The sequence below is a fragment of the Drosophila serrata genome, unplaced genomic scaffold (assembly GCF_035046125.1).
Source record: "Drosophila serrata isolate PLE 108 unplaced genomic scaffold, ASM3504612v1 contig_373, whole genome shotgun sequence".
Taxonomy (NCBI): Eukaryota; Metazoa; Arthropoda; class Insecta; order Diptera; family Drosophilidae; genus Drosophila; species Drosophila serrata.
In genome coordinates, this window is record NW_028257271.1 from 304,340 (window position 1) to 331,514 (window position 27,175).

Genomic DNA, 27,175 nt, shown 5'->3' on the forward strand with positions numbered 1-27,175 from the left:
TCCTTGGCATAAGAAAATTAGAATTTTTCAACTTTATTTACAGGAACTTTTGGCAAGGTTATCTGCTGCGCCATTGTCGGCAAGTATTCCGGGCCCAACACCCTGGGCGTGTAAATTTTATTTACGGGGCTTCGAGGGGTTATTATTTGGGACCCGCAGGGCACAATACAGATATCACCGGCGGTACGGGCACTTCCGCGACACAATCGGGTACTCTTGGATTTAATGCTGAAGTCGTATATCGCCAACGCAATTTTAGTTGTCTACGTGGCTCCATGTGTAAGCGGCCGGGCTGTTAAACATTAAGACATATGTAGGTTCAATCCCCAGTTGATCGTATAAAATTCTAAAAAAGCTTGTGAGTATGCTAGTAAATGATTTACTTCAATGTAGTAACAGATGTAAATGTAGATGTAAATCTAACAAATGTAAAGAAAATCGGCTTGTAAAAAAGTCTAAGCTTCATACATACATATTTTTTTTTTGCAATTCAAATTTTTCCTTGAATTTTATCCTTACCTCTCATGATGAACTTCATTATGAGCCAAGAAGCGACGGCGGCACCATGAATTACCCCACTGCGCGGTAAGGGTCGAGCAGCGACGTCGGCATCATGAATTACCATGCTCATGCATGAATAAAAGCGAATGAGAACATTACATAAACGGTGGGTCCTACTCACAGAACGGGTAAGCATGAAAGTTAGCATGAATTTGGCTAAAAATTTCGACTGGGTTTACATATTCGGTGGGTCCTACCCGCCGAAGGTAAGCATGAAAGTCAGCGTGAGTTTTGCTAAAAAGTCCGACTGGGAAGCAACGTTTAGCTGTCGTGGCGCAGACAACGGCTAAATCGCAAACGAGGAATACAAATAAAATGGAAAAGCAAGCACTAACAGCACAATTAAAATTGAGGCATAAACTCAATTAAATACACAAATAAGAATAGCTGCATGCACACGCGAATTGAACGGAAAATTAATAAACACAAGATATTAGATTTAAATTAAAACCCCGGTGGTTTATGCAAAATTTAAATACAAATCGAGAGCGCAAGAAGAAAAAACACATCCGTTATTATGCTTACTAATTTATATGTCGGCGTGTATTTAATTCGTATGAGTGTGTACATGCTGGTGGTAGTTGCATTTGGAGTGGAGTCCTAAGTTATTTGTAAAGACATACTAGAAATTTTCGCATAGAGTTGTAGCAGGTTACAGGTTAGAGTTGCTGTCACCTAGTGCGATTGCATCTATCTGTCAAAAAGAAAACACACAAGAACTCACTGCGCTTGAGAAAATCGCAGAGAATTTCAGTGAACCTCTGACATATATACAAAATATACCATAGTTAAATATGCAGGGTAGAGTTTTCAATATAGTTAGGAACTTTGATAAAAACAATTGAAAGTGACAACAACTTCAACAAATGAAGTACATTTTTTACTACTTTAGAGCCAGTAAAACGTTTTAGGTAAAATGACCTTTACTGAGACTTTGTAGAAAATATATTTTCAGTTTAGATAAGCCAAATATTAATTGAAGTCCCACGCTCACATAAATCTGTATATCCTGAGCGACAAGAGCCTTATTCATGGTCTCCCCCTAAGGGACTTATTTAAAAGTAGTATTTGTTGTTTGGCACACACCCTTAGTTAGTTAACGCATATATGACGCACATATTAGAATTATGAAATTCTTGTGTCACAGTGTTGGTTACCATACTTCTCCGAAACGACTTCACCGATTTTTATGAAGTTTTTCATGAATAATCAGTAAGTCTGAAAATCGGCTACTCTCTATTTTTTATACCACTCCGTGATATGGATTATTCCCTTCTCTCAGGCATCTTTCGGTGTTATATAATGAGTGCAGTAATAAAATAGATCAGTGATAAAAGAAAGAAAGTTTGTTGACAGTTCGGTTTTTGGCAATTATTTTTGTGTTCACTTAAAAAAGCTCTAACTTTCACGTAATTTATTAATTTTGTTTCCGTATATGTGGGGCATTGAAAGCTTAAATATACATTATAACTTTAATGTATTTCATGAAGTTATTGTTTTAAGGAGTGTTTTGTTCAGTAAATATGCCCATAAACCGCAAAGCGGCTAATATGAGCCATAGTACAGTGAGTACGTAGTACAAAGAAGAAATCCAGCAAAAAATATTGATCAGCGTATTACCATGGCCCAATGGATAAGGAACAAGACGAAAAAGATTTGAAAATCAAAAAACAAATCAAGCCGTTTCATAGTCAATAGACACAGAACAAATGAACAAAGCCAAAATATTTATTGCTCGGCTATGAATATATTGAGCTATCTGAATGAATTTTTGCGGATAGTTATACTTTTTTAGCGTTTTTGTTTCGTCAAAACGAAAAGTAGCTGCTCTTTTATACATTTAATTGGACTTTAAAAGAAGCATGGATGTCGGTTAATGAAGATATGTTGCTTAAAGATGTTGCGTAACACACATACACACATATGTGCTGCCACCTCAAATGCAGAAGTTTCCGATCATCAACATGCACAGAATTATAATATAATACAATAAAAACAACAAAGTATATTAATTATTTTACTCAACTATTTTACCACAACAGAAAACAGATATACATTTTGTCCAAGGTTTGATATTTGAAATCTGATGTTCCGCACGTACCTGTACCTGGCTAAATCGTCTCGGCTGGTACTGCTGATCATGAATGTATATACTTTGGCCTAAAATATCCAATGCTGGGTCTCAATCAACGATCTCTCATAGCCCCGTTCATGAAATCTTCTTGGGTGTCAGGCCCGGACTACAAGCAAATATTGGCAATTCTTTGCAAATATTTGTTTCGTGACTCTAAGATGTACCTGGCCAGAGTATGTTTTTAGGAAGTACGAAGCTAAAATCAGAAAAAGGGGCCTTTAGAAATTACACTTCCTAGGCCTAATAAGACCATTGTGCCCTTTACTACTGAGCCTGTTAAACTGTGTGCTCACAAATCTTAGGTCCGAATATATTGGAGCTTTGGTTGCTTAACATAGGCTTATCAAACGAGAGAGTGGTATCACAATAGCAGTTGGCTTCGCACTCACAGCTGAATTATTGACATTTACATACATGATATACAGTAGGCATAGACGCTCGGATAGATATTAGACTCCTGCATGAATGCATCCAAAACGGCAAATGAATCACTCAGTCTAAAAGTGGGCACATTTTTTTTCTACACAGTATATTTGGGTGTGAGTGAGTAGGGTAGTATTGTCGGTTTCGATTGACAGTGTTCTCACTCATTTCATAGTTGTATAGCTTTTGATGAGTTCATCGAAATTGGTTTACAGTAGCAAGGCACTGTACAGTGTTTTGGTGTACACTTGACTTACGGTACAGTGAGTGAAACTTGATGCCTGGTACATACACACATATAGAATTCTCGTGTCTATGTATGTCATAGAAAGAATACGATTAAAGAATTGATTTGTATTTTCGTTTCAAATGTATTTATTATAAAATAAAGAAATTAGAAATTTAGAAAATAATAATACTTGATTTAAAAATAGATATAATAATTATTTTATGTTATTAAAGAATTTATATTTAAATTATAAAAATTAAAATGGAGAAACATTATTTTATTTACCAAGTCTTCAGTGGTGGCAATTTTAGATCATTTTTCGCAAATTAAATTTTTGGCAACAGAAAATGCCCTTTCCGATGCTGCACTACTCGCGGGAGCCTGATAATATCTTGCAGCTAATTTGATACAGTAAAGGAAAACGGTCTTTACTAATTGACCACCACTGCAGAACATCAAAACCTTCTTTGTAAGCTTTATTTATATATTTATTTGTTTAATCATCCTGAATATATTGCAAAATATTGACTCTGATTTAGGTACCTGAATGGCGCGCTTGCCACTTTGCTGAATTGGGGACCATGCATAAGGCCATACCTGCTCAACATAGTTTTCTATCCTGAATCGCTTAGCACATGAAGGAAAGTCCGACTGTGTTATCGATCGAGAGCGCGGCCTTTATGTTTAAGCTTAGTACTACGTGTGCGGCGAAACAAAGCTGACGCTACGATTCCCCACGACGCCCCCGACTTTTTTCTAACCTCTACTGGTCATATTTTTCGAATGCGTCGCGATAGTTATTTTTGGACCCCAGGGAATTTATCGGGCATTATTCGAGACGGATACGGATATCCTTCCGGATTTCCAACAGCAGTTCCCGGTAACTTGTTTCGCTAAAGATAAGTACAAACTTTCTTCCGTCTCTTTCTTGCAGCCGATCCGAACATTAAATTTAGGTCGAACTGATGCACGATTAATTAATAAATTTATTGTTCGTGCCAACTTCATGAAAGAGTTTTCCTGACGCAATGGCAGTTGAGACATTCATATTTCTCTTTATCTTCGATCATAAAAATTTTCCATCCCTGTTCATTTTGTGTAGACCGCCAGATTCCTCGCCGTTTATTTTGGTTCCCCATTGTTCATCAACTTCCCAACGATAGAGGCCTAATGTGCAGCCACATACATACATAAACGCATGCTAAACTTGTGCATATATTTACGTGCAAAAAAAAATTGAAGTGAACTGTGAAATTCTGTTGTGGAAAAAGAGCATTATTAACATCGGCTAGCCGGTGCACACTTGCTTCGGGAGTTGTCGCTGTTCGCCGAATAGTCCATTCCTCGACGTTCCACTATGCCAACACATCCCCTTACACATTTTGATGCATGCCCATTGTATATTTGGCAATATATTTTTTGCAATATATTGTTGTTGCCTTAAATCTCCGACATATGAACCGCTTGCCGTCGGCATAACCCAATAAGCTTTTTCTCCGCGAACAGGATCCGAAGTTTTTAATTCCAAAAGTTCAACAACCGCCAATAAATTCTGAATCTCAATTTAAACCCACACGGGTGCGATCGTTTTCCCAATTTTTTAACTTAGCCGCTGCAGAGGTTGTATTGTTGTTACAATGTTTTACCGAAGTTTTATATTCACCTTTCCGGCTTTGTAATAAATAGGATGACAAAATTCAAATGTTGTTACTAATAATTTCGTAAATCACGCTACCCAGCTTAATGTGACCACATTTGATTAACCATATCCTGCAATTCTGGTACTTCATTTACAAGTTTGCACAGTGTATTGTGCTCAGTCCGTTGAATGCCGCTTTCATGTTAGCTCCTCGGTCGGTAACAATTATTGGATCGTCCATCAGTAAATCACATCCAAAGTCACGTAAGATTCGCACTATTTTGTTTTTTATTTCATTACCTACAAAATTTTTATAATATATGTATATATTTTATAATATATTCCAATAACATTTTGTACTTCTTACCGGTACAGGAGGCTCCACCCATTGATTTCACTGCAAGCAGGCGGTTTTTAAGAGTGCCTTCTTTGACGTAATGCATAGTCAGTGAAATATAAGATTCTTTAAAAAAATCGTCTGTCCAGATATCCGAAGTTATGCTATATCCGTATTGTTTATGCTCTTTAATTTAGATTTTTACTTTATTAAAGTGAAAAACATAGAGCGCACCGATGTTTCGTGATATAGCTGTGGGATGCGGCAGTAAAGAGTCAATATTGACGTTTTCCCCAGTTTCGCACCGACAGAAATAAAAAACTGTGCTAAGTTTTTTAAACCAGTGTCCGCAATTATATTAAATGGTCGACCATTCTTTATTGTCCACTCCGTTGTCAAATTGGTGCATTTCTTTTTGGTTTCAGAGGGCACATCAACGACAGGAAGACTGCGCTTTCGGCTATTGACCATAATGCAGCATTTGTGTTTGACTAAATTTGATGTGCTTTTTTCAAATTTATAAATGTTTTTGCATATGTTACACACTACTGCATCAGTCGTCACTAAGCCATTTGCATTAACCAGTCGTGAAAAGGTGTCCCACACTTTGCTCCGACTACGTGAATCAGCAGGATTAAGCTCACCAGCTAATAATTTAGATTTTATTGTGGCAGCGTACTCCTTAAAAGACAATTCAATTGTTGTGTCCAGTGTCTGATTGCAAACAATTTTGTTTTAATATATGTACATGTATACAAAACTTATACAAATTAACATACAAATACATACATATACATATTTAACTATCACTGTTTTTGGCTTGGGCTCTGGCACTAAATAACCTCAAACAAAAGACAATCACAAACATATAAACCAACATATATACTTTGTTACAAAACATATATATTATCACAACAACTTACATTATCTTGTGAGTTCATTCCACGAGCGTCGTTTTCTTTGCAATCCATGTTTATGCACTTGTTAAAAAATACTGCACTCATATGACAGGTGTACACAGTCAACTAGCAAGCTGTACAGCTGTTTAAAAAGAGACAAATATAGTACTCACTTACGAAAAGTACAACCATATACTGCTCTCACTCGGAGTGGGTACACTAAAAATTTTGTGCTATATTTTTCTGGCCTACTGAGAATACTGTACAGTAAGAAATGAGTGCAGTATTTTTCAGAACACTACACTACTGTACAGTACTGTTGTGCTGCAAATGAGTACATTCATGCAGAAGTCTAATAGATATAATTTAGTAATTTGATGTGATCTAAATCTCTGGTTGGGGTGCACAGTTGATTGGCTTTGCTAAAGCAACCCGGAAATCCTTATCGTTCTACCTTCGATGTGACTATTGATGTGAAAATTTATTTAGAGAATAAATCTGATCGATCTTCCAGATTCCAGAAAAGTTCTTTTTGCAAGACGCACCTCGAACTAAGCTAAGTAATGATATATATATATATATACTTCATATTTGAATATCATCAATTTGTTCGATTTATACAAAAATGTTCACTAACATGGCTGATGCCATGGATAATTATTTTAATTATATGAACTCCTATTTTACTGGATAAGTGTTTTTTATATTTTTCATGGAAGCAAAAAAAAATATACTACCACCCCCAAAAAGTTAATATTTGATTATCCTGTGCAAAAGAGGAAAAACCGATTGAGGTGTCTCCAACGGTTCCAGAGATAAAGGCATCCAACGGAGTTAATACACGGAAATGGTCATTTTATTCTCCCAATGTTTTAAGACCCCGAAGAGAAAATAGAACCGTCACAAAATTACCCAACTAAGAGTTACCAATTATCCAAAGTTAATTCACTGGTCTCAAGAGATTATAGTACGGGATAAATATGTAGCTCTGAAATTAAGTGGGAAAATGCAATACAGGAAAATCAGTTTTAGTTCTGATCATCACCTTCCGTAGTAGTTCGTTTCCCAGCTTCACATCCTCTAGACACACTGAAACTTGGATTTGCAAACTACGAGATTGCAATGTACAATACCCTTAGCCACCACTAAGACTAAAAGGACTCATCAAAAATACCTTTTTAAGACTCCCATTAAGCTAGTGGCTGCTTTTATGGGTTAAAGGCTTGCCCAAAAAGTACAGCAGACTCGAAACATAAAAATGATTAAATGCGCGAACTGGATAGACACGAGGAAAACTCTTTCCCAACTAATCATGGATCCTCCACATTCATATACTCCATATACTTTCCTCACAGGTTCCGAAAAATTTCAATGTATGTCGATCATCCTGAACCCAGTAACAATAGCTGAAAAGTTCATTTTGAAGCCGAGCGTCGCAGAGCGGTTGAACGGCCCTATATATTTCCAACAATCTGCGGTCATTTGGCTCAACTAACTCATTTTCAACAACTCTCGGATACGAAGTCATTTTGATGACAACAAATTTTATGCTAAATGCGAAAGTGTTGAATGTTTTTTTTTTTTTTTTTTTTTTTTTTTTTTTTTTTTTTTTTTAAAGTTATTCAGTAGGAGAGATTAAGCAAAGTGCCCAATAGTCCGAAGTCGACCCACTTTACTTACACCGAATCTTAAGACCAATTATCATCTCAAGTGTGAACATGAGCGCATCAAAAACTGATAACTGCTTTTTTGCACTATTAATTTAAATTTTAGGGTAATACGTATGAAGTAGTAGTAGTACGTACTATGTAACCTTTCGAAATTATTGAAAAGAATAAATTGTATTATTATTTAGGTTCTAGGAAATCAAACATAATTTCATTGTTTTCGTTTTTTAGGTTTAAATGGGATAAACTTATGAACAAACGTAATCTAATTTAGGTTTCTTTGTTTTTTTTTTCTATTTGTGCTTTTCAATGAACGGACGTGTTTTTTCTTGCGCTCTCGATTTGTGTTTAAATTTTGCATAAACCATAATATTCATCTTCTATCTTGTGTTTATTAATTTCCCGTTTACTTCGCGTGTGCATGAAGCTATTCTTATTTGTGTATTTAATTGAGTTTATGTCTCAATTTTAATTGTGCTGCTAGTGCTTGCTTTTGCATTTTATTTGCATTCCTCGTTTGCCATTTCCATTTAGTCGTTGTCTGCGCCGTCGCGACCGCTCAACGTTGCTTGCTATTACCCACGCTCTGTCGCTCTCTTATCTTATCTATTGCTCTCTCGCTTATCTCCAAATGTTTAAATACAGTGGTAAGTCAAAAATATAAGCTCGCAAATTGTCTGCGACGGTAAAACCTGCAAAAAGACCATTACGGCAGGTGACCTTACCATCGCCAAGAGCATTGGTGTTGTAGCTCAGACGGCGAACGATTTAAAAAAAAAAGTCGGACTACATTACTGCTGCGAGGCCTGTCGCGAGGTAAAGAAGGAGAGGTTGTCCCTCATGCGGCAATCCAAGGGCAGTTTTAAGGACATATCGAGTTTTCACAAAACTTATGATATATTCTTGGCGCTGGATATATTATTAAATAGCCTAACGCTATTAAATGAGTCTTCCAGGCGCAAAAAACAACGCAATTGGTGGGCAGCACGTAGGCGGATCCCACGGACGAGACATATATGTATTTGTTTTGCGTCTCTCCTCTGCTCAAACATCGAAAGATGTTATCGCCTTTATCCAAAGCAAAACAAATTCAAATTTTCTTGTGCGAGGGACATTTCATATTTTTTTAATAAACGTCCCTAACGAAATCTTTGACACAATTTTTTCTACCAAATTCCTGCCACAGTACATTGTTGTGAAAGAGTTCGAAGCTAAGAAAAAGAAAAAACAGCCTTTGGAAATAATTCTTCCTTGGCTTGATTAGACCAATGCGCCCTATATGTCTCCCAATCCCAAACCAAAAACTAACTTACTCCCTAAATATTTCCTATCAGAATGAAAGAAGCTGGCGATGTAAGCTTCTTAATTTGTATTCTGATAGTCTTTCGTTTGCTTCTTAGGTTTTTGTGTTCACAGAAACCTGGTTAAAGCTGGAGATTCTGAGCTTCGAAGATTTTTTAGTGGGGTGCAGTCCTCATAGCGGTTGATTCCTCACTCACGTCAGAATTTTAAACTATCGAAGAATGCAACGATGTTGAATTCCTCTGTGTGAAGAAATCATTTGCTCCTCAAATAATTCCACCAATACTCTCCCAACTTCTCCACAACATGACTTTATCTCAGCACCATAGTCAGTTAAGCTAGAGTGGCGCCTCTGACGCAACCCGAAAATCCCTATTAAATTACTTTTGATATGACTCTTGACATTGGGTCTGACTTACAGAATATATCTGACCGTCTAGCCAAGTAAGTCCTCTGTTTTCGCAAAGCGGACTTTGATGGCTGAATGTGTTCCGTTATCCTATGAGCCGACTAAAAAATAAAAAAATCTAGGCTATATGCTAAATTTAAATTCACCGGTTCTCAATCTTCTTAAATTGTTTACCTTATCCCTTATTTGATGCCTCCAATTATTGATGAATTTCTAAGTTGTCGGCTATCCCTAAACTTTTCGAAAACATAATTACTCCTCAGTTGCAGCATCTTTGTAAATCAGTTATTTCTCAATGTCAAAATGGTTTAATTAAGCGAAGATCATACAGATTTAGTCTATACTGATTTCAGTCTTGACTAACTCCAGAGTGCTTAAGTACGCTGATGACGTCAAGCTTTGCATGCAATGCAAGGACGTCACTTACCAGTCTTTCTAAGTCATTATATACTTCTTTAGTTCCTCCTCTCTTAGAATATGGATGCTGCGTTTGGAGCCATCAGTACGGCGTCCATAGTAAGCGCATCAAGTCGTTTCAAAAGAACTTTTAACTTTTCGCTCTACGCAGTTTAAATTGGGATAAAAACCGAAGATTACCTTCTTACACTTATAGTCTCCTCCCAATTAACTTACCATCCTTAGCCAACAGTAGAACTATGCTTTGCATTACCTTTATCTATAACCTCATTCATGGTGACGTTCAAAGTGATGACTTGTTGAGTCAGCTCTATTTCCATGTACCAAGTAGAAATACTAGATCCTATATTCCTTTAGTGTTGGACCACTGTATAACCTCTTTTTAATTGCATGAACCTTTTAGAGTACAGTGTGCAAATTATAATGATTTATACACATAAATCTCTAACCTAGATAGCCTTCTAAAACTATAAACTTTAATTCTAACCCACATAGTAGACATTCAGGCAAGCAATTTGGCAGCACGCCAGTAGTTTATTTTCTCGTCCTCTTTTCTATATTTCCTATAGCGCCTACTAATCCTTAAACCATACGGGCCACTTGTACATATGTACCAAAGACTTTATAACTTATAAGATGCCTCACGGCCATACATTCGTTTTGCAATATGAGGCTAATTTTTTGTTTCAAACGACAATGGCGCTCTCCCTGCTCTCAAAAGTTGAGAGCATAAATATCTAAAAATAGAATGCGTTTGCATGTATGAGTAAACACAGAACAAAAAAGTGCGCATGTGTGCGTGAATATGTGTGTGCTTCTGTTCGCATGCCCAACGACGAAAAATTAAAATTTTATATTTTGGCTGAAGACCGCTTGTTAGGTAGAGAGGGGGACGAGAACGGCAGCAAAAACAGCTGATGTATACATGTGCATATCGATGTGTTTGTTTGTTTTGATTTTAGTTTGTTTACATTTTTAAAGTGCTTGAGTCCCTTTATATTGTTCTTTTTTTCTTTATTTTTAATTATATTATTTTTATAAGTAATGCAAAAAATAAAAATACTTCGTTTAATTCCAATATTTAAATATGTATGTATATTATATATTTGAATTATTAAATATATACATATATTAAATATTATTATTATAATAACAAAAAAATACCATTTAAATTCATATTTATATATGTATTTATAATTATTCAATTCAATTGACTTAGAAATAATATTTATTTATATATATATGGGCAATTCTCTGGTGTCGAATGCGACATTCGTACGCATTCAAACTAACTAATTTTATAAAAATTGAAACGTATAGCTCTTGGTTAGCACTATAATTGGTGCTAAGGTCGATTTTGAACCCTTATTTGTTTTCAAGATATTCACTAAAATGTACTGCGTTCGCACGCGACAAAAATAGAAGTTACATTTGCAAAAAACAAGTTTAAGCTCTCATTTCAGCGAAACGTGATGAAAAATTGTAGTAAAATAAATTTTAATGAATTACGCAATGAATTATCTTACTAACGTATTTTGTTTGATTTTAAAATATTAAGTGGTTATTTTTTAAATTCAATTTTAGTCCCGGCCGCACGCGACAGTTTGGAAAGCGATAATTCAAACTGAAACTGTACGAATATTGGTGATCGGATATGTCCTTTTGCACTTAATATTGAATCTTTGGGTTTTTTATGTCATATTAGAAACCAAAAGTTAAAGCAAAATGGTTCGGTTTAAGAGATGGGCATCAAAACAAAACATGCCATTTTTTATGCCTTTTTTTGATAAAAACAACATTATTTGCGTTTGCGCGTGCTTGACATCGATTTTTTTGAAACTTATTTTAGAAAATGAAAAATTCTCTTAGTCTTGATCATCCTGACCAATTTTTTTTATAATCATGTTAAAAATACTCGTTTTTAAGCAATTTTAAGTTTTTGGCCGCGGTGGACCTTTCTGGAGAATTGCCCATATATAAATATATACATAAATTATAAAAATAAAATAAAATAAATGTACAAATTTGTAATAAATTCAACCGCGAAATCGGTATTTTGAGGCACGCCATGTTGCTGTATGCGTATGAGAGAGCTGCTGGCTCTAGAGCCATCACGAAAACATTGCTGTATGCGTGAGAGTGCTGCTGGCTCTAGACTCTAGAGTCTAGCCGCTCACGAGAGAGCGGCTAGAGCCAGCACGAGAGAGCGGCTGGCTCTAGAGCGCTCTCTCGCTGGCTTTTGAACAAAGTGCGAGAGAGCCTGGAGCCAGTTCAAAAGCCAGCACGAAAAAATCGTGTGCAAAAAAATCGTATGGCGTTACTAATCTTATACTTATACATCTTTGTATGTACTGACCATGCAAAAAGCATGGAATGCAACAGACGTCCAACGATTGGCCGTGCAATTAATTGATTGTTATCACAAAAGCCAATCGATCTAGGAAGTGAATCCGCTTAAATTGAAATTGTAGATCATTTAGAATTATTGGCTAGATCGATTCTGCATTTTATTAGAGAAAACGATGACATCATTATTAATATCGATACATGTTAAATTGTGCCAATACTTCATGCTGCTGTACACACTCAAAGTAATACTCTAAAGTCCTGTAAACCAAAGATGGACACAAAGAATAATAATAATAAATAAAAATAACTATAACTTGTCAACATCTTTTGTGGCCCTAACGAATTTAAAAAAAAAAAAACAATTGAAAAAAAAAATTTCATCCAAATCGGTCCAGTCTTTCTCAACTGATGTACGAATTACTTTGACCCATGAAATACAAGCTCTGTTGTGTTCATAACCGTAAATTCGAATAATCGAGCCATTGCAGCATATACTCCATCAGTCTACTATTTTTATAACCTTGCAGGGTATTATAATATTAGTCAGATGTTTGCAACACAGTGAAGGACTCATCTCACATTAAAATATATATATTCTATATCAGCATCAACAGCCGAGTCAATCTAGCCATGTCCGTTTGTCCCTTCTGTCTGTTTCTACGCAAACTAGTATCTTAGAAGTTAGTCTTCTATACACTCTCCCTTGTATATATTATGGAAGGGGCCGGATCAAATAACTATATCATATAGTTGCCATAGGAAAAATCGGAAAATTAAAAAAAGAATAACATTTTCAACACATTTTCATCAAATTTGAGATATAGCTCTTTTACAAAGGTAGTCAAAAGTATTTACACGACGAACATTTTCACAGCCAGATTTCTTTTAGTTGTTATTCTTGTTGATTTCCCTAAAATTTTATTTATCGCGTAGATTGACCTATGCAGAAGCAAGACAAAAAGGAATTCGAAAGTTAACGTTTCATAGAAAAATGCTATAAGTGAAAGAATAGATGCATCTACAGTGTTATATTTACAAATAATTAATTTTCGTTTTAAGTTTAATGCTATTAATATTAAATATTTTTTTTAGCAAAAATCTTATAAGTTACTTTATTAATAGTTGAAAAATTTGCTTTGGTATCGATGAAGGCTTTCAATTGGGTTGTATTGAGTTTATTAAACTATATCTATATATATTAAAATAAAAATATATATAGCCTTTTGCCTTTACCATTGTCCTACGAACAGTTATCTTTTGTTTTCCTTTTCTGATTGTTTTTTAAATACAGAAAATTTTTAGAGAAATCTGTCAATAACAACAAGAATAATAACTAAAATAAGTTTGGCGGTGAAAATAATTGTGAATTTGTGTTTTAATTTTATGAAAATTGGACCACTATATCATATAGCGGCCATACAATGATCGCTAGATATAGAGAAGAATGCAAAACTTTGAATGTAAGACTGCAATTATAATATGTATAGGTGAATGAAATGAAAGCAGGCTAAACTGAAATGATTTTTTTTTATCATAAATATACATATATAATTTATATTGTATTAATTTCTTGTGATCGAAGTTCTATCAGCAAGGGTATATAAACTACAACATGCCGAAGTTAGCTTCCCTTCTAATACATATTTTAAACTAGCTGTGCCCTGCCACGTTTCTCTGTGGCATATTATGGTTAAGAGGGTACTTCTGAATACATCAAGGTTCTGGCAAAATCATCTTCCTGGCATAAGGTGAAGAAGGCAGTCAGAGTTGTCGCTGGCCGATTCAGGACTCTTTCTTGCACATTTTTTTCTGTGAAATAGACACGTTGACCATTCTCCAAATGGACTGCCACGTTTCTCTGTGGCATATTGTGGTTGAACGCATAAGAAATAAGTCAAACAAAAAATAATCATTTTCAAATTAATTTAATTCTGTAATACTTGTTGGTATACAATATTCTTTGTTTCTCCATTCTCCGCGTAAATATAAAGACTTTTTGGTTTTCCGACTCGTGAACACGCAACATATAATTGTCCGTGTGAAAAACAATCTTCATCCAAATCCAGACCACACAACTCCAGAGATTGACCTTGAGCTTTATTTATGGTCATTGCAAACGCCAAACGAATGGGAAACTGCAATCTCTTGAACTGCAACGGTGTATCTGTCGGGATCATAGGAATCCTAGGAATGAGGACATCTTCACCTTTGAAAGGACCACTTATGATCGTTGCTTCTACTATGTTGTTCATCAATTTCTTGACTGCGAGTCGCGTACCGTTGCAGAGTTTCGGCTGATTTATATTCCGGAGCATGATAATCGGCACACCTATTTTTAATTTCAATATGTGTGGTGGCATTCCAGGCAGATCAAGTGAGTTTAGAAATTCGGTAGGGTAATTAACTGCTTCATCTGCCTCCACAACGGTATCTATCGACTTATATGTAATTTCGTCAGTTTCTATGCTTTTTTGGATTACATGATTGAGCTGGTAGACATCTTTGTTCTTGGCAGCGAGAATCGCTCGTCCACTGAGCCAATCGTGATTCCTATAATTTATTCGGATATTGGGGAACACTTTTTGGATAAGTTCTTCCTTCGATGTAACTAAATTACAGAAATTCCCGGGCAATACTATTTTTCTCGACGTCTCATTGACTGGCAGCTTTCCGTTCCCAATGTCCAGTAGCTGTCGTGAGAATACGTCGGCTGAGTCATCGTTCTGTTACTGGACACGCATATTCGTCTTCAACTGTAATGTACGTACATGTTTCCACAATATAGAATATTTCAGGCAAGCATTTATCTCGTCAGCTGGTGTCGATCGGGAAATCACAGGCAACGTTTGTCTGAAATCCCCTGCGAGCAATATTAACGCGTTCCCATGCATTGCTCTCAGCCGCTCAGTCTCTCGGAAGGAGGCCCGTTCTTCGTCAGTCATATTCGTAATCTTACGTCTTTTTGCTTCTGTATTGCGAATACAACGACCCAATCTCGACTTTTTTGGTGGCATGACTTCGTTTCTTACTGAACCTGAACAAAAAATAAAATTTGTATCTCCAATTTCTTCTTTCAATAGGTTTTTAATGTTTGACAGGAAATGCTTTGATTTGCCTGTAGAGGGCGCAGTAGTAGGGGCACGGGGAAACGCTAAAAAAATAGATATATTCGCAACCGCAGATAAGCTATCAACATTAAAAGTAGTCAATAACCGAGCTGGAACCTCAACGCATGTTCTCTAAAAATTTGGGCTTAAACGGTTTAGAACTTTTCAAGTTTCTTTTTTTAATATGTTTTGAATGTTTGACAGGAAATGCTTTGATTCAGCTGGCTTCCTGTAGATGGCGCAGCAGTAGGGGCACTTGGAAACGCTAAAAAAATAGATATATTCGCAACCGCAGATAAGCTATCAACATCAAAAGTAGTCAATAACCGAGCTGGAACCTCAACGCATGTTGTGTAAAAATTTGGGCTTAAACGGTTCAGAACTTTTCGAGTCTATGAAGGATGTAGACACGAACAGAGCATTTTTATATATATAGATTATTGTTCCGAGCAAGGCAGTTAATATAATAACGTCTACTTTTGTATTGCCTACTTTGTATTTAAATTCATATATTAAAAATATTCTGGATTTATTCTTTCAGAAAGACGAATTCCCGGTCAGTGAGAAAGTGGCTCTTCAGCTTGCAGGCTTGCAAGCTCAAGTAGCATTGGGAGATCCATCTAATCAGCCGAAGCCAGAATATTATTCGGATATAAATAGCTTCTTACCAAATAGAATATCAAAAACAAGAGAGCAACAATTTTGGATACCAATTTTAGCACAAGCCCACCGACAATACGGATCATCCAGAAAAGAGCTAACCGCTAAAGTTTTATACCTAAGTTGTGTAATGCAGTATCCTCTTTATGGCACAACAATGTATGCAGTTACATACAAAGGCTATTGGAATTTCGTTAATAACATATATCTGGCAGTTCATTGTGATGGAATAATGTTTGTTCAACCTGAAGACAAATTTATTATTCACCAATTTAAGTACATAGATATTGAATCCATTATGTTAGATCCCAGTGACAGTTTTATAACAATATCACTGAATAGAAATATGCATCAGCTAAACAAGAATTTCTCTGATAAGATATCTCTGATTGATACCCAAAAATGTTTTGTTTTTGAAACAACACAAAAAAATGAAATTGGATCTTTAATTATATCGTATTTCCCTGCTTTATCAAATTGGATTTTAAACATTGCGGAGTGCTCAAAAAAAATTAAGAGAACAACCAATGAAGACAGATTGAGATTGTATCAAAATGTTGTTACCTGCAGGCGTCAATTAGTGGATATGAACTTAGTTAAAAAGCCTCAGGAGTTGGGTGGATTTTTAAAAAACACTCTAAGACGTCTATCCAAACATCGTATAGAAAAATTGAGAACAGAACAGGGTGCCAGCCTGCAAGACCATGGTGAAACATATAAAGGATTTTCGCATTCCTTTTGGGCATTTAGTAAACTGCAAATTCCATTTTGTTTAAGTACACTTTGTGACCAAGATGAGGGCGTGATGGTACAAATATTTTATTCTATATTAACATATTCTGGACTTGGAACTTCTGGTGAGTTATAAAATAAACCTAGTATAATTACGAAGCAGTGTATTTTTAAATACATATATATAAATTTGTATACCCTTGCAGGGTATTATAATTTCAGTCAGAAGTTTGCAACGCAGTGAAGGAGGCACCTCCGACCATATAAAGTATATATATTCTTGATCACGATCAACAGCCGAGTCGATCTAGCCATGTCCGTCTGTCCTTCTGTCCGTCTGTCCGTTTCTACGCAAACTAGTCTCTCAGTTTTGAAGCTATCTGAATGAAATTTTGTTGTTAGTCTTCTATATACTCTCACTCGTATATAAGTCGGAATAGGCCGGATCGTACGACGATATCATATAGCTGCCATAGGAATGAAAAGAAATTTTTGACAAAAAAAAATTTTAACATTTTCAGTTTTCAACAAAATTGAATCAAATTTGAGATATAGCCATTTAATATTATTCTACAATTTTATGAAAATCGGACTACTATATCATATAGCTCCAATAGGAATGCAAAAGTATACCTTTCTTAGTTTTCAACACATTTTCATCAAATTTGAGATATTGCCCTTTTATAATAGTCTTAAATTTTGTGTCAAATTTTATGAAAATAGGACGATTATATTATGATATATGCCATACAAACGATCGTTAGACGTAGAGGAAAAATGCAATTCTGTGTATAGGTGAATGAAGTGAAAGCAGGTATTACTTCATTGTTGTTTAACATAAATATATATAATTTATATTGTATTAATTCATAATCATCGAAGTTCTATCTGCAAGGTTATATAAACTTCGGCGTGCCGAAGTTAGCTTTCTTTCTTGTTTTTCTTGTAATATATATAATTAAATACTTGGTTATTCGTAAGTTTAAAAAATATTTTATTTTATTTAAACCGAATTTAGTACAAGATATTTTTATTTGAAGAACACCGATCGAATAATTTCGTGTCTCAAACTGAACTCAACTTATTGGACCAGGATGGCTGACTAGGATGGCTTGACTTGTGTTTATTCTACTCTCAGACTCGTGTGGAGTTGTGGTGTCCGATGACTGTATGGTTATCATTCGATGATGATTCATAGGTTTACATATGTGGAAGAAGTAGGCATGTGCTAAAGTCTATGGGACTGTGGATATGTCACTCTCCCAACCTTTGAATTTACCCTATCCTCAGGCGGTTAATTTGGGATAAATCATGATGTTATTTTCCGGTATGACCCGATCATTTACAATTTGTCCCGGGATCGGTTGTTCTTCTTGTGTTTTCTTATATTTAACAATGAGTTTCTTAGGTATACTCTTAAATTTATAGGTGACATACAATATTAAACTTAGGATTGTAATGAAAAAAGATGTAAGACATATGATTTGAAACATGCTGTAATATTTTACATGGGATTTAATTATATCTTTTGTTTGAATGAATGCCAACGGTTTTATTTTGGTTATGTTGTTAACAATATAAATTGACTGTGACTATTTGCATAATACAATTCTTTATTTTAATAATGTTGTTTCCTTGTATAGAAACTCTATTGTAGATGCAATTTTGATTAACAAATGTTTCTGGAATATGCCAGGTGACTAATATGTTTGGTTCTACATAATTGATTTGGAAGTCTTTGTGTGCTTTAGTGTATTTGCATTCAGTAGGTTCTTGCTTAATAATTCCTACCAAACATTTATCGAAAATTGGTTTACCTGTATGTGTGTTATAGACCTTATCTTCGTTAATATAAAACTTATCAAATACAGATTCGGTAAGGATGTAATTGGACTCGTCAGGATATGGGACTATATTGAATATTCGGACTTTAATTATCTCACTAGGAATATAGGAAATAATTAAAATTTCGTTTGTATCTGTTTTAAGCCAAGTGGATGTTTCGTGTTTAAGTAATTTCGGATTAAAAATTCCCAGTCTTGTGAGTTGCATACCCATTTCTATATCCTCAATATATTCAGTGAATTGTTGTAAATTAAAAATAAGTAATGCCACCTGTTGGTATTTTTCCTGTTCTATTTTGAATTTGTTGATGATATCTATCCCGCTATTTACCACATCTATAATCATATTCAAATCGTGATTCTGAACGGAATTTTCTGACAAGTTATTGATTTTGCCTTTTAACTCATCTCTGTCGTCCTGATCTAATGTGACGAATAAATATTTGTACGCTGTTCCTACAATATTTACCAGACCTCGTTTGGTTCTCTTGATTATTCTCAAACCATTTATTTCCCTTTTTAGTTTTTCAACTAAGTAATCTATTTGGATTACATCAGGAAAATATTTCGCTTCATCCAATAAATTCTCAAACATTAACATGGTCTTAGTTATGTTTATGCTTAAGTAGTGATACTCGTAAGTTGTGGGTATTTCCCTAACTCCTGTTTGGAATAATAGGTATCCATTTTTAGCACTTATTGTATTTACTTTTATGCTACTGCCTTGGACTACGGTAATAAGAGCTATGATTGCCAGACATATACTCATTAAGGGGAAAACGGGGCATCTCTTAATCTTCTTCGATGGGTCTGGAATTATCGTATTTACTTTTGTTAGTCTTCTTTTGTTTCTTCAAAGTGTTATCCACTTGTCTAATCTGACCTGTTTTCTTAAACGGGTTGGTCACCGTACTTTTGACTAATGGGGATTGCCTGTATTTCGTATCAACATCATAATTATGTCTGTTTTTGTTTAGCTGCTCAATTTTGTTAATTTTATTTTGTTGTACATCAATATCGGGGCTTCCTGCGTATAGAAAAATAGCTTCTGGAGTTCTTTTAGTGGTATTGAGCTTTGTTTTGTGATTATAAACATATAGGATCGTTTCAAATTTTGTGCATCGATCTTCTATATTTTGTTCACTACCAATAATTCTGAGCTTCTCATTTACAGTCTTATGAAATCTTTCTATATTAGATAGACCATTTTTACTTGTTGTAATGGTTATATTTACGCCTTCTGATTTTAGCCAGTTTTGCAATGCTATACACATAAACGCTGAATCGTTATCTGCTTTTATTTCTTGCGGTTTTCCCATGTCATTAAATATCTTCATGGGGGCTCCTTTTCCATCTAACCAATCTCTCTTCAATAAGGGTAGCTAATTTCGAATAGACATCTATGCAAGATAGGAAGATTTGGTTCCCTGTTAGATAAAAATGAATATATATATTTTTCTCTAGCGTTTAGGATTTCGGGTGTCGTTTCGAATACAAGTTTCGTATTCCTATGTTCAGTTTTAGCTATGTTGCAAACTTTGCATTCATTGATTATATTATGAATGAGTTTCTGACTGTCAGGATAGTAATATTCTTCTTTAAACCAATTAATGGTTTTTTCTATACCTGGGTGTAAAAGTTCCTTATTTTTCTTTAAGATTAAATCTTTAAATTCTGCATATGGGCAATTCTCCAGAAACGTGCACCGCGGCCAAAAACTTAAAATTGCTTAAAAACAAGTATTTTTAACATGATTACATTAAAAATTGGTCAGGATGATCAAGACTAAGAGAATTTTTCTTTTTATAAAATGAGTTTAAAAAAAATCGATGTCAAACACGCGCAAACGCAAATAATGTTGTTTTTATCAAAAAAAGGCATAAAAAATGGCATGTTTTGTTTTGATGCCCATCTCTTAAACCGAACCATTTTGCTTTAACTTTTGGTTTCTAATATGACATAAAAAACCCAAAGATTCAATATTAAGTGCAAAAGGACATATCCGATCACCAATATTCGTACAGTTTCAGTTTGAATTAGCGCTTTCCAAACTGTCGCGTGCGACATGTCGCGTGCGACCGGGACTAAAATTGAATTTAAAAAATAACTACTTAATATTTTAAAATCAAACAAAATACGTTAGTAAGATAATTCATTGCGTAATTCATTAAAATTTATTGTACTACAATTTTTCATCACGTTTCGCTGAAATCAGAGCTTAAACTGGTTTTTTTCAAATGTAACTTCTATTTTTGTCGCGTGCGAACGCAGTACATTTTAGTGAATATCTTGAAAACAAACAAGGGTTCAAAATCGACCTTTGCACCAATTATAGTGCTAACCAAGAGCTATACGTTTCAATTTTTATAAAATTAAAATAAAGTCTTGGCACATGTGTTTTTTTAGTTTGAATGCGTACGAATGTCGCATTCGACACCAGAGAATTGCCCATATGTCAGAATATCAGTATTTCTGAGTACATCGCAACAATTTTGTGAAACAATTAGAGCTTATGATTTCGATATACGCCCTTTGGAATATCAGAAAGTCGCCGTCATCTGGGAAATAAAGAGTGCTTTTCTTTGTGCAAAAATATTCCTTGATGAGGATTTTAGCCAACTCGATCGTCATTCTTTATATGTAATTTCAATTTTTAATTTCTGAAAGTAATGACTCGTGTTAACTGTATCTGTTTCTCCTTTTACTATCTCGATTTGCCTAGAGAAATTGTTTAAGGGTCTTTCGGTGATGGAGATGTAATTTAAATTATCCTCAGCAGCGCTATAAATTGCTGCATCCATGCTGTCAGCAATTTCGCCAACCATGGCTTCTTCTATTACTGTGCAGAAAAGAGCATCCGCTACATAATTTTCTTTGCCAGGAAGATACTTAATTTTGTAATCAAATTCATTCAATTTGATTTACCGCCTTTGCAGTTTCATATTAGGTTCCTTTATGTTGTTAAGCCACACCAGTGGTGTGTGATCACTTAATATTTCAAATGGCCTTCCGAATAGATATTACCTAAAATATTTTGTTGCCCAAACTATAGCTAAAAATTATTTTTCGATAGTAGCATAGTTTATTTCGTGTTCATTTAGCGTTCTGCTTGCGTAACATACGGGCTTATGGTTTTGTGACAAAACAGCACCAATTGCTATATTGCTAGCGTCAGTTGTTAGGGAAAAGGGTTTTGAGAAATCAGGGTAGATTAAAATCGGTTCTGAAATTATCAATACCTTTAGTTTTTCAAATGACTCTACATAATCTCTGCATTTGGTATCGATTACCGCTCCTTTTTTCAACTTTAGGGTCATAGGTTTTACTACCTTAGCAAAGTTAGGAATGATCTTGCGATAGAACCCACATAATCCTAAAAATGATTTCATTTGTTTAGGAGTTTTTGGTAATGGGAAATTTGTGATTGCCATCGTCTTGTTTGGGTTAGGTCGAATTCCATTAGTAGTGGCAATGTGTCCTAGGAATTCTGTTTCCTTCCTCATGAACTCACATTTATCTAATTGCAATTTTAAGTTAGCGTCCCTTAATTTTCCAAAGACTTTCTTCAATGATAAAATATGTTCCTCCAATGAAGTGGAGTAAATTATGATATCATCCAAGTATACTAAACGATCTTTGTAGATTAAATCTTTCAGCAAAAGTTGCCGGTGCATTTTTAAGGCCAAAGGTCATGCGGGTATATTCGTAGTACCCATGTTTGGTTGAAAACGCTGTCTTTGTGAACAATAGGGGGACTTTGATTATGATAATACCCTGCTCTATCATTTCTTTAATTTGTTTGTTTACCTCCTGATCAACGCTCTGGCGGTATTTGTATGGTTTGCGATAAACCGGGTCTTTATGCTGAGATTGGATAACATGCTTAATAGTACTAGTGAAACTCAAATTCTCACCTTCTCTGTACTGAATATCTCTATATTTGTATAGGACCATCTTTAAACATTCCATTTCTTCAACATTGAGATATTCGAGTCTAAACTCGTTACATTCGCGAAATTCGTTATTGATCGCGAAGTTAATTGTTTCATCAGCAATGGATGTGGGATCGGATTGCATTGCATCTGCATCCTCTGCAACTTTACTGTTTTTAGGAGTAAGGCACTTCAGGGGTGCGGTCTTCTCCATTTTTTGTTTTCTTTTAGTGTTAACCTTTTTTGCTTTTGAACTGAGACACTTTGCTAGTGAGGTCTCATCCTTTTTATTTGGGTCAAGGCATCTTGTTGATTCCTGCATTTATAGGTTTTTGAACCTAAGGTTACAGTCTCCTTCTCATAATCAATCTTTGCTTTGGTATCTTCTAAGTATAGGCGACCTAACAGGAAATCATAATTTTGAGAAAATTTATGCGCATAAAATTTTTGTTCAAAGGGACATATTACATTGGGCTTAATCATTATACTTTTCGTTAAATTTATTGCGCCCTTAATTATATATACCGTAAGATTTTCTTTAGTTTCTTTTAAAAGATTGTTCTGATACTCAATTCTTACATATGGACTGACTCTTCCTCTTCTCCCGTGTCCGAGGTTTGCAAAGCAGTTTCATGAAAATTTACGTCTACATCCATCCATCTGTCCACTACTACTTTCTCCTTGTCTTATTACACGGGTTCTGCGAAGTAAAGGGCTGATGATTCAATGGGTTATTCTGCCTAGCTTGATTTAACTTATTCCTAAAATTGTGATATACTTGCGGGTCAACAATAGTAGGGTTACTTGGATTACGATTCTGGGTATTTCGATTCGAATTACTGGCTTGATTATTATTTTGATACGTAGACGAATAGTAAGAATTTGTATTATGTTTGTTGTTGTAATATCTTTGATTATTACCTAGATTTTTGTTTCCCTTATTTTTGAATTTTTGATTTTTGAAAATAAATGTCTTCAGGATTTGCATCGAAAAAATTAAGATAAAGGTGGAAAAGTTCAAATTTTCTTACGCAAGGGACATTTCATCTTTCAAAATAAATGTCCCTAACGAGCTCTTTAACACTATTTGCTCTCCCAACTTCTGGCCAGAGTACATAGTTGTTAAGGAATTCGAGGCGAAGAAAAAGAAAAAGCGGCCTGTAGGAATAACTCTTCCCAGGCCTGAAATTACCACTGCACCTTCTACGTCTTCCAATTCCCACCCAAAAAACTAACCTACTCCTTAGGTATTTCCTATCAGAATGCAAGAGGCTTACGTAGTAAGCTTCCTAACTTGTATTCTGATAGCCTTTCGTTTGCATCTCAGGTTATTGTGCTCACAGAAACCTGGTTAAAGCCGGAGATTCTGAGCTCCGAAGTTTTTCCAGCTCTGTTCACAGTATATCGGCTAGATCGCCCTATCAGACGCGGGGGTGGAGTTCTAATAGCGGTGGACTCCTCACTCACGTCAGAATTATTAACCTTCGAGGAATGTAACGATGTTGAATTCCTCTGTGTGAAGCTATCTATTAAAGGTAGCTCCATTTTTATTACCTGTTCCTACATATCTCCACTGTCGGAACTTCCTATTTATTGGAATCACCTTTCCGCTATTCAGATGGTTTCCAGTAGACTTTTGGATAGAGACCAGTTGGTAGTTCTAGGAGATTTTAATATCCCTGGTGCTATTTGGTGCTCAAATAATTCCACCAATACTCTCCATACACCTACACAACATGACTTTATCGCTGGCTTGTTTGACATTTCGCTGTCTCAAGTCAACCATGTTCGAAATTCCTTACAGCGCTTGCTCGATCTTTGCTTCGTCTCTGATCCTGCGAGAGTCAGTTTAGCAAGGGTGGCGCCTCTGACGCAGCCCGAAGATCCTTATCATCCAACTTTCGATGTGACTCTTGATATTGGGTGTGACGTACAGAATATTTCTGATCGTCCAGCCAATAAAGTCCTATGTTTTCGCAAAACGGACTTTGAACGGTTGAATAATTTTATAAACGAGTTCAATTGGTCTGATCTATACATGTGCACTGACATGGCAGTTGCCGTTGATATTTTTTACAGTGCCATGAATTCATTTTTTACTGAATGTGTTCCGTTATATTATCCGCCAAGCTCGAATAAACCGCCGTGGTTTACTAAAGAGTTGAGCCGACTTAAAAATAAAAAATCTAGACTGTACGCTAAATTTAAAATCACCGGTTCTCAATCTGCCCTTTCATTTTATTTATCAGCTCGGTCAAACTTTACCGTGCTGAACGCGCAGTGTTATAAAAACTATTTAACTCGTTGTAGGGCCCAGTTCTCACAGGACCCAAAACAGTTTTATAATTTAACACTAAACGTAAACCTAAAACAAATCCTTCCTCGCTTTCATTTGAAAATACTACCGCAAATAATGATCAGGCAATAGCCGATCTATTTTCGCAGTTTTTTCAAACAACCTATTCTAGCTCTTCGTATATATACCAGACTTATTCCTACGACATACCCAAATCGAACTTAATTTTCTGTCCTAGCCTAAACGAAAGCTCTCTCCTTTTAGATCTTCATCGTGTCAAGCCAGTTTATTCGCCAGGTCCCGACGGAATTCCTGGCTGTGTGCTCAGGTATTGTGCCGACGCCCTGTGCTATCCCCTTCTGAAATTGTTTACCTTGTCCTTAGAAACCTCCCACTTTCCCATTATTTGGAAGGAATCGTTTATTATTTCTCTCCACAAAAAAGGTAGCAAATTGGATGCCAGCAATTATAGAGGAATCTCTAAGTTGTCGGCCATCCCTAAATTATTTGAAAACATTATCACCCCTCACTTACAGCACCTTTGTAGATCGGTTATTTCTCCATGTCAACATGGTTTTATGAAGCGAAGATCAACAACAACAAATCTTTTGGAGCTCTCTTCCTATATTATAAAGGGCTTCCATAATAATTGTCAGACAGATGTAATCTATACTGATTTCAGTAAAGCATTTGACTCTGTTAACCATTCTCTCCTCGTTAGAAAACTCGATTCAATGGGTTTTCCAAGTGATCTTCTTAATTGGATCTCTAGTTATTTGAATGGCAGGATGCAAAAGGTCCTCTTTAAGAATAATTTATCCAATGTTCTAAGGGTTACATCTGGTGTCCCGCAAGGAAGCCATTTGGGACCCTTATTGTTTACATTGTTCATAAATGACCTGCCCAAAGTCTTGACTAACTCCAGAGTACTTATGTACGCGGATGACGTCAAGCTTTGCGTGCAATACAATGACGTTGCCTGCCAGTCGGATTTACAAACAGATCTTAATAATTTTCAAACTTGGTGCCGTGTAAACTTATTAAACTTAAATGGCTCGAAATGCAAGCTAATGACATTCTCTCGTGTCGCTCCTAAGCTTGCTACTTACACGCTGAACGGCTGCTCTTTGGAAAGAATTAATACAGTTGACGATTTGGGCGTCCGCTTGGACCCAAAACTTGACTTTATTGATCATATTTCGTCTATGGTGAATAGGGCCAGGGGTGTGCTTGGATTTATTAAACGGTGGTCGAAGGAATTCAATGACCCCTATGTTACTAAATCCTTATATACTTCCTTAGTTCGTCCTCTCCTAGAATATGGATGCTGCGTTTGGAGCCCTCAGTACGGCGTCCATAGTAAACGCATTGAGTCGGTTCAAAAGAACTTTTTACTTTTCGCTCTACGCGGTTTAAATTGGGATGCAAACCAAAGATTACCTTCATACTCTAGTAGACTCCTATTAATAAACTTGCCGTCCTTAGCCAATCGTAGAACGATGCTAGGGATAACCTTTACTTTTAACCTTATACATGGTGATGTGGAAAGTGCTGACTTGTTGAGTCATCTTAATTTCCATGTACCATGTAGAGCCACTAGATCCTATATCCCATTAGTGTTGCGCCACTGTAGGACCTCCTTTGAACTGCATGAACCTTTTAGAGTGTTATGTGCAAATTATAATGATTTGTACACACTAATCTCTAACGTAGATACCCTTCCCAAATTAAAATCTTTAATACTAACACACTTAGTAAGCATGCAAGCTAACAATCTGGCAGCACGCCGGTAGTTCAATTTTCCTCGTATTCTGTCCTATATTTTCCATCGCGCCTACTAACACCTAACCCAAACAGGCACGTGCCTGGTGTCATACGGGCCACTTGAATGTACTGACCTTAGTGCATCAACGTCCAAGAAGATAAAGACCAAGTTCCATGGAGGCTTGTTTTAGCTTTGGGATAGTGTCAATATCCTTACGAGCCAACGACATGTACATTCTATCTGGTATTTTCTTATCAATTGAAGACTTGATGGTCCATTTTAACATATCAGAATAGTTGCTCTTAATTACAGGGTTACGTTCTAATTCTAGCTTATCAAAGATATTACGATGCTGCGTTTCCAGCATCTGGATGAACTTACAGATGCTCCCTGAGTATAGCGTCTCTTCCAGTTGTTTTATCAGCGTCACGTATGGTCTGTGATCCTTAAACGAAGTGGAGAGGGCTTCTCGG

The 27,175-nt window shown here is 35.7% G+C and overlaps 2 protein-coding genes across 2 annotated transcripts in view; one reads left to right on the plus strand and one right to left on the minus strand.

The window, feature by feature from the left end:
- The window catches only part of LOC110185378 (uncharacterized), a 348,293-nt gene that overhangs the window by 300,973 nt on the left and 20,145 nt on the right, over positions 1 to 27,175 (plus strand). The window contains exon 9 of the mRNA XM_086839423.1: positions 16,015 to 16,990. The gene's annotated coding sequence lies outside the window, so the exon portion shown is untranslated. The remainder of the gene's footprint in view (positions 1 to 16,014; positions 16,991 to 27,175) is intronic.
- Positions 14,276 to 15,439, minus strand: LOC147642677 (uncharacterized). Its single transcript, XM_086839425.1, has 2 exons — positions 15,135 to 15,439; positions 14,276 to 15,056 (listed from the first exon to the last, which is right to left on the minus strand). The coding sequence occupies exons 1-2, from the start codon at positions 15,378 to 15,380 to the stop codon at positions 14,292 to 14,294; spliced, it is 1,011 nt and encodes a 336-aa protein (XP_086695551.1). The 5' UTR covers positions 15,381 to 15,439; the 3' UTR covers positions 14,276 to 14,291.

Bases quoted from the DNA above. Each gene is read 5' to 3' on its own strand.
- LOC147642677 (XM_086839425.1), bottom strand. From the start codon at position 15,380: ATGCCACCAAAAAAGTCGAGATTGGGTCGTTGTATTCGCAATACAGAA. The intron at 15,057-15,134 runs GTACGTACATTA...TTCTCACGACAG, and splicing joins ATTCTATATTGTGGAAACAT to CTACTGGACATTGGGAACGG.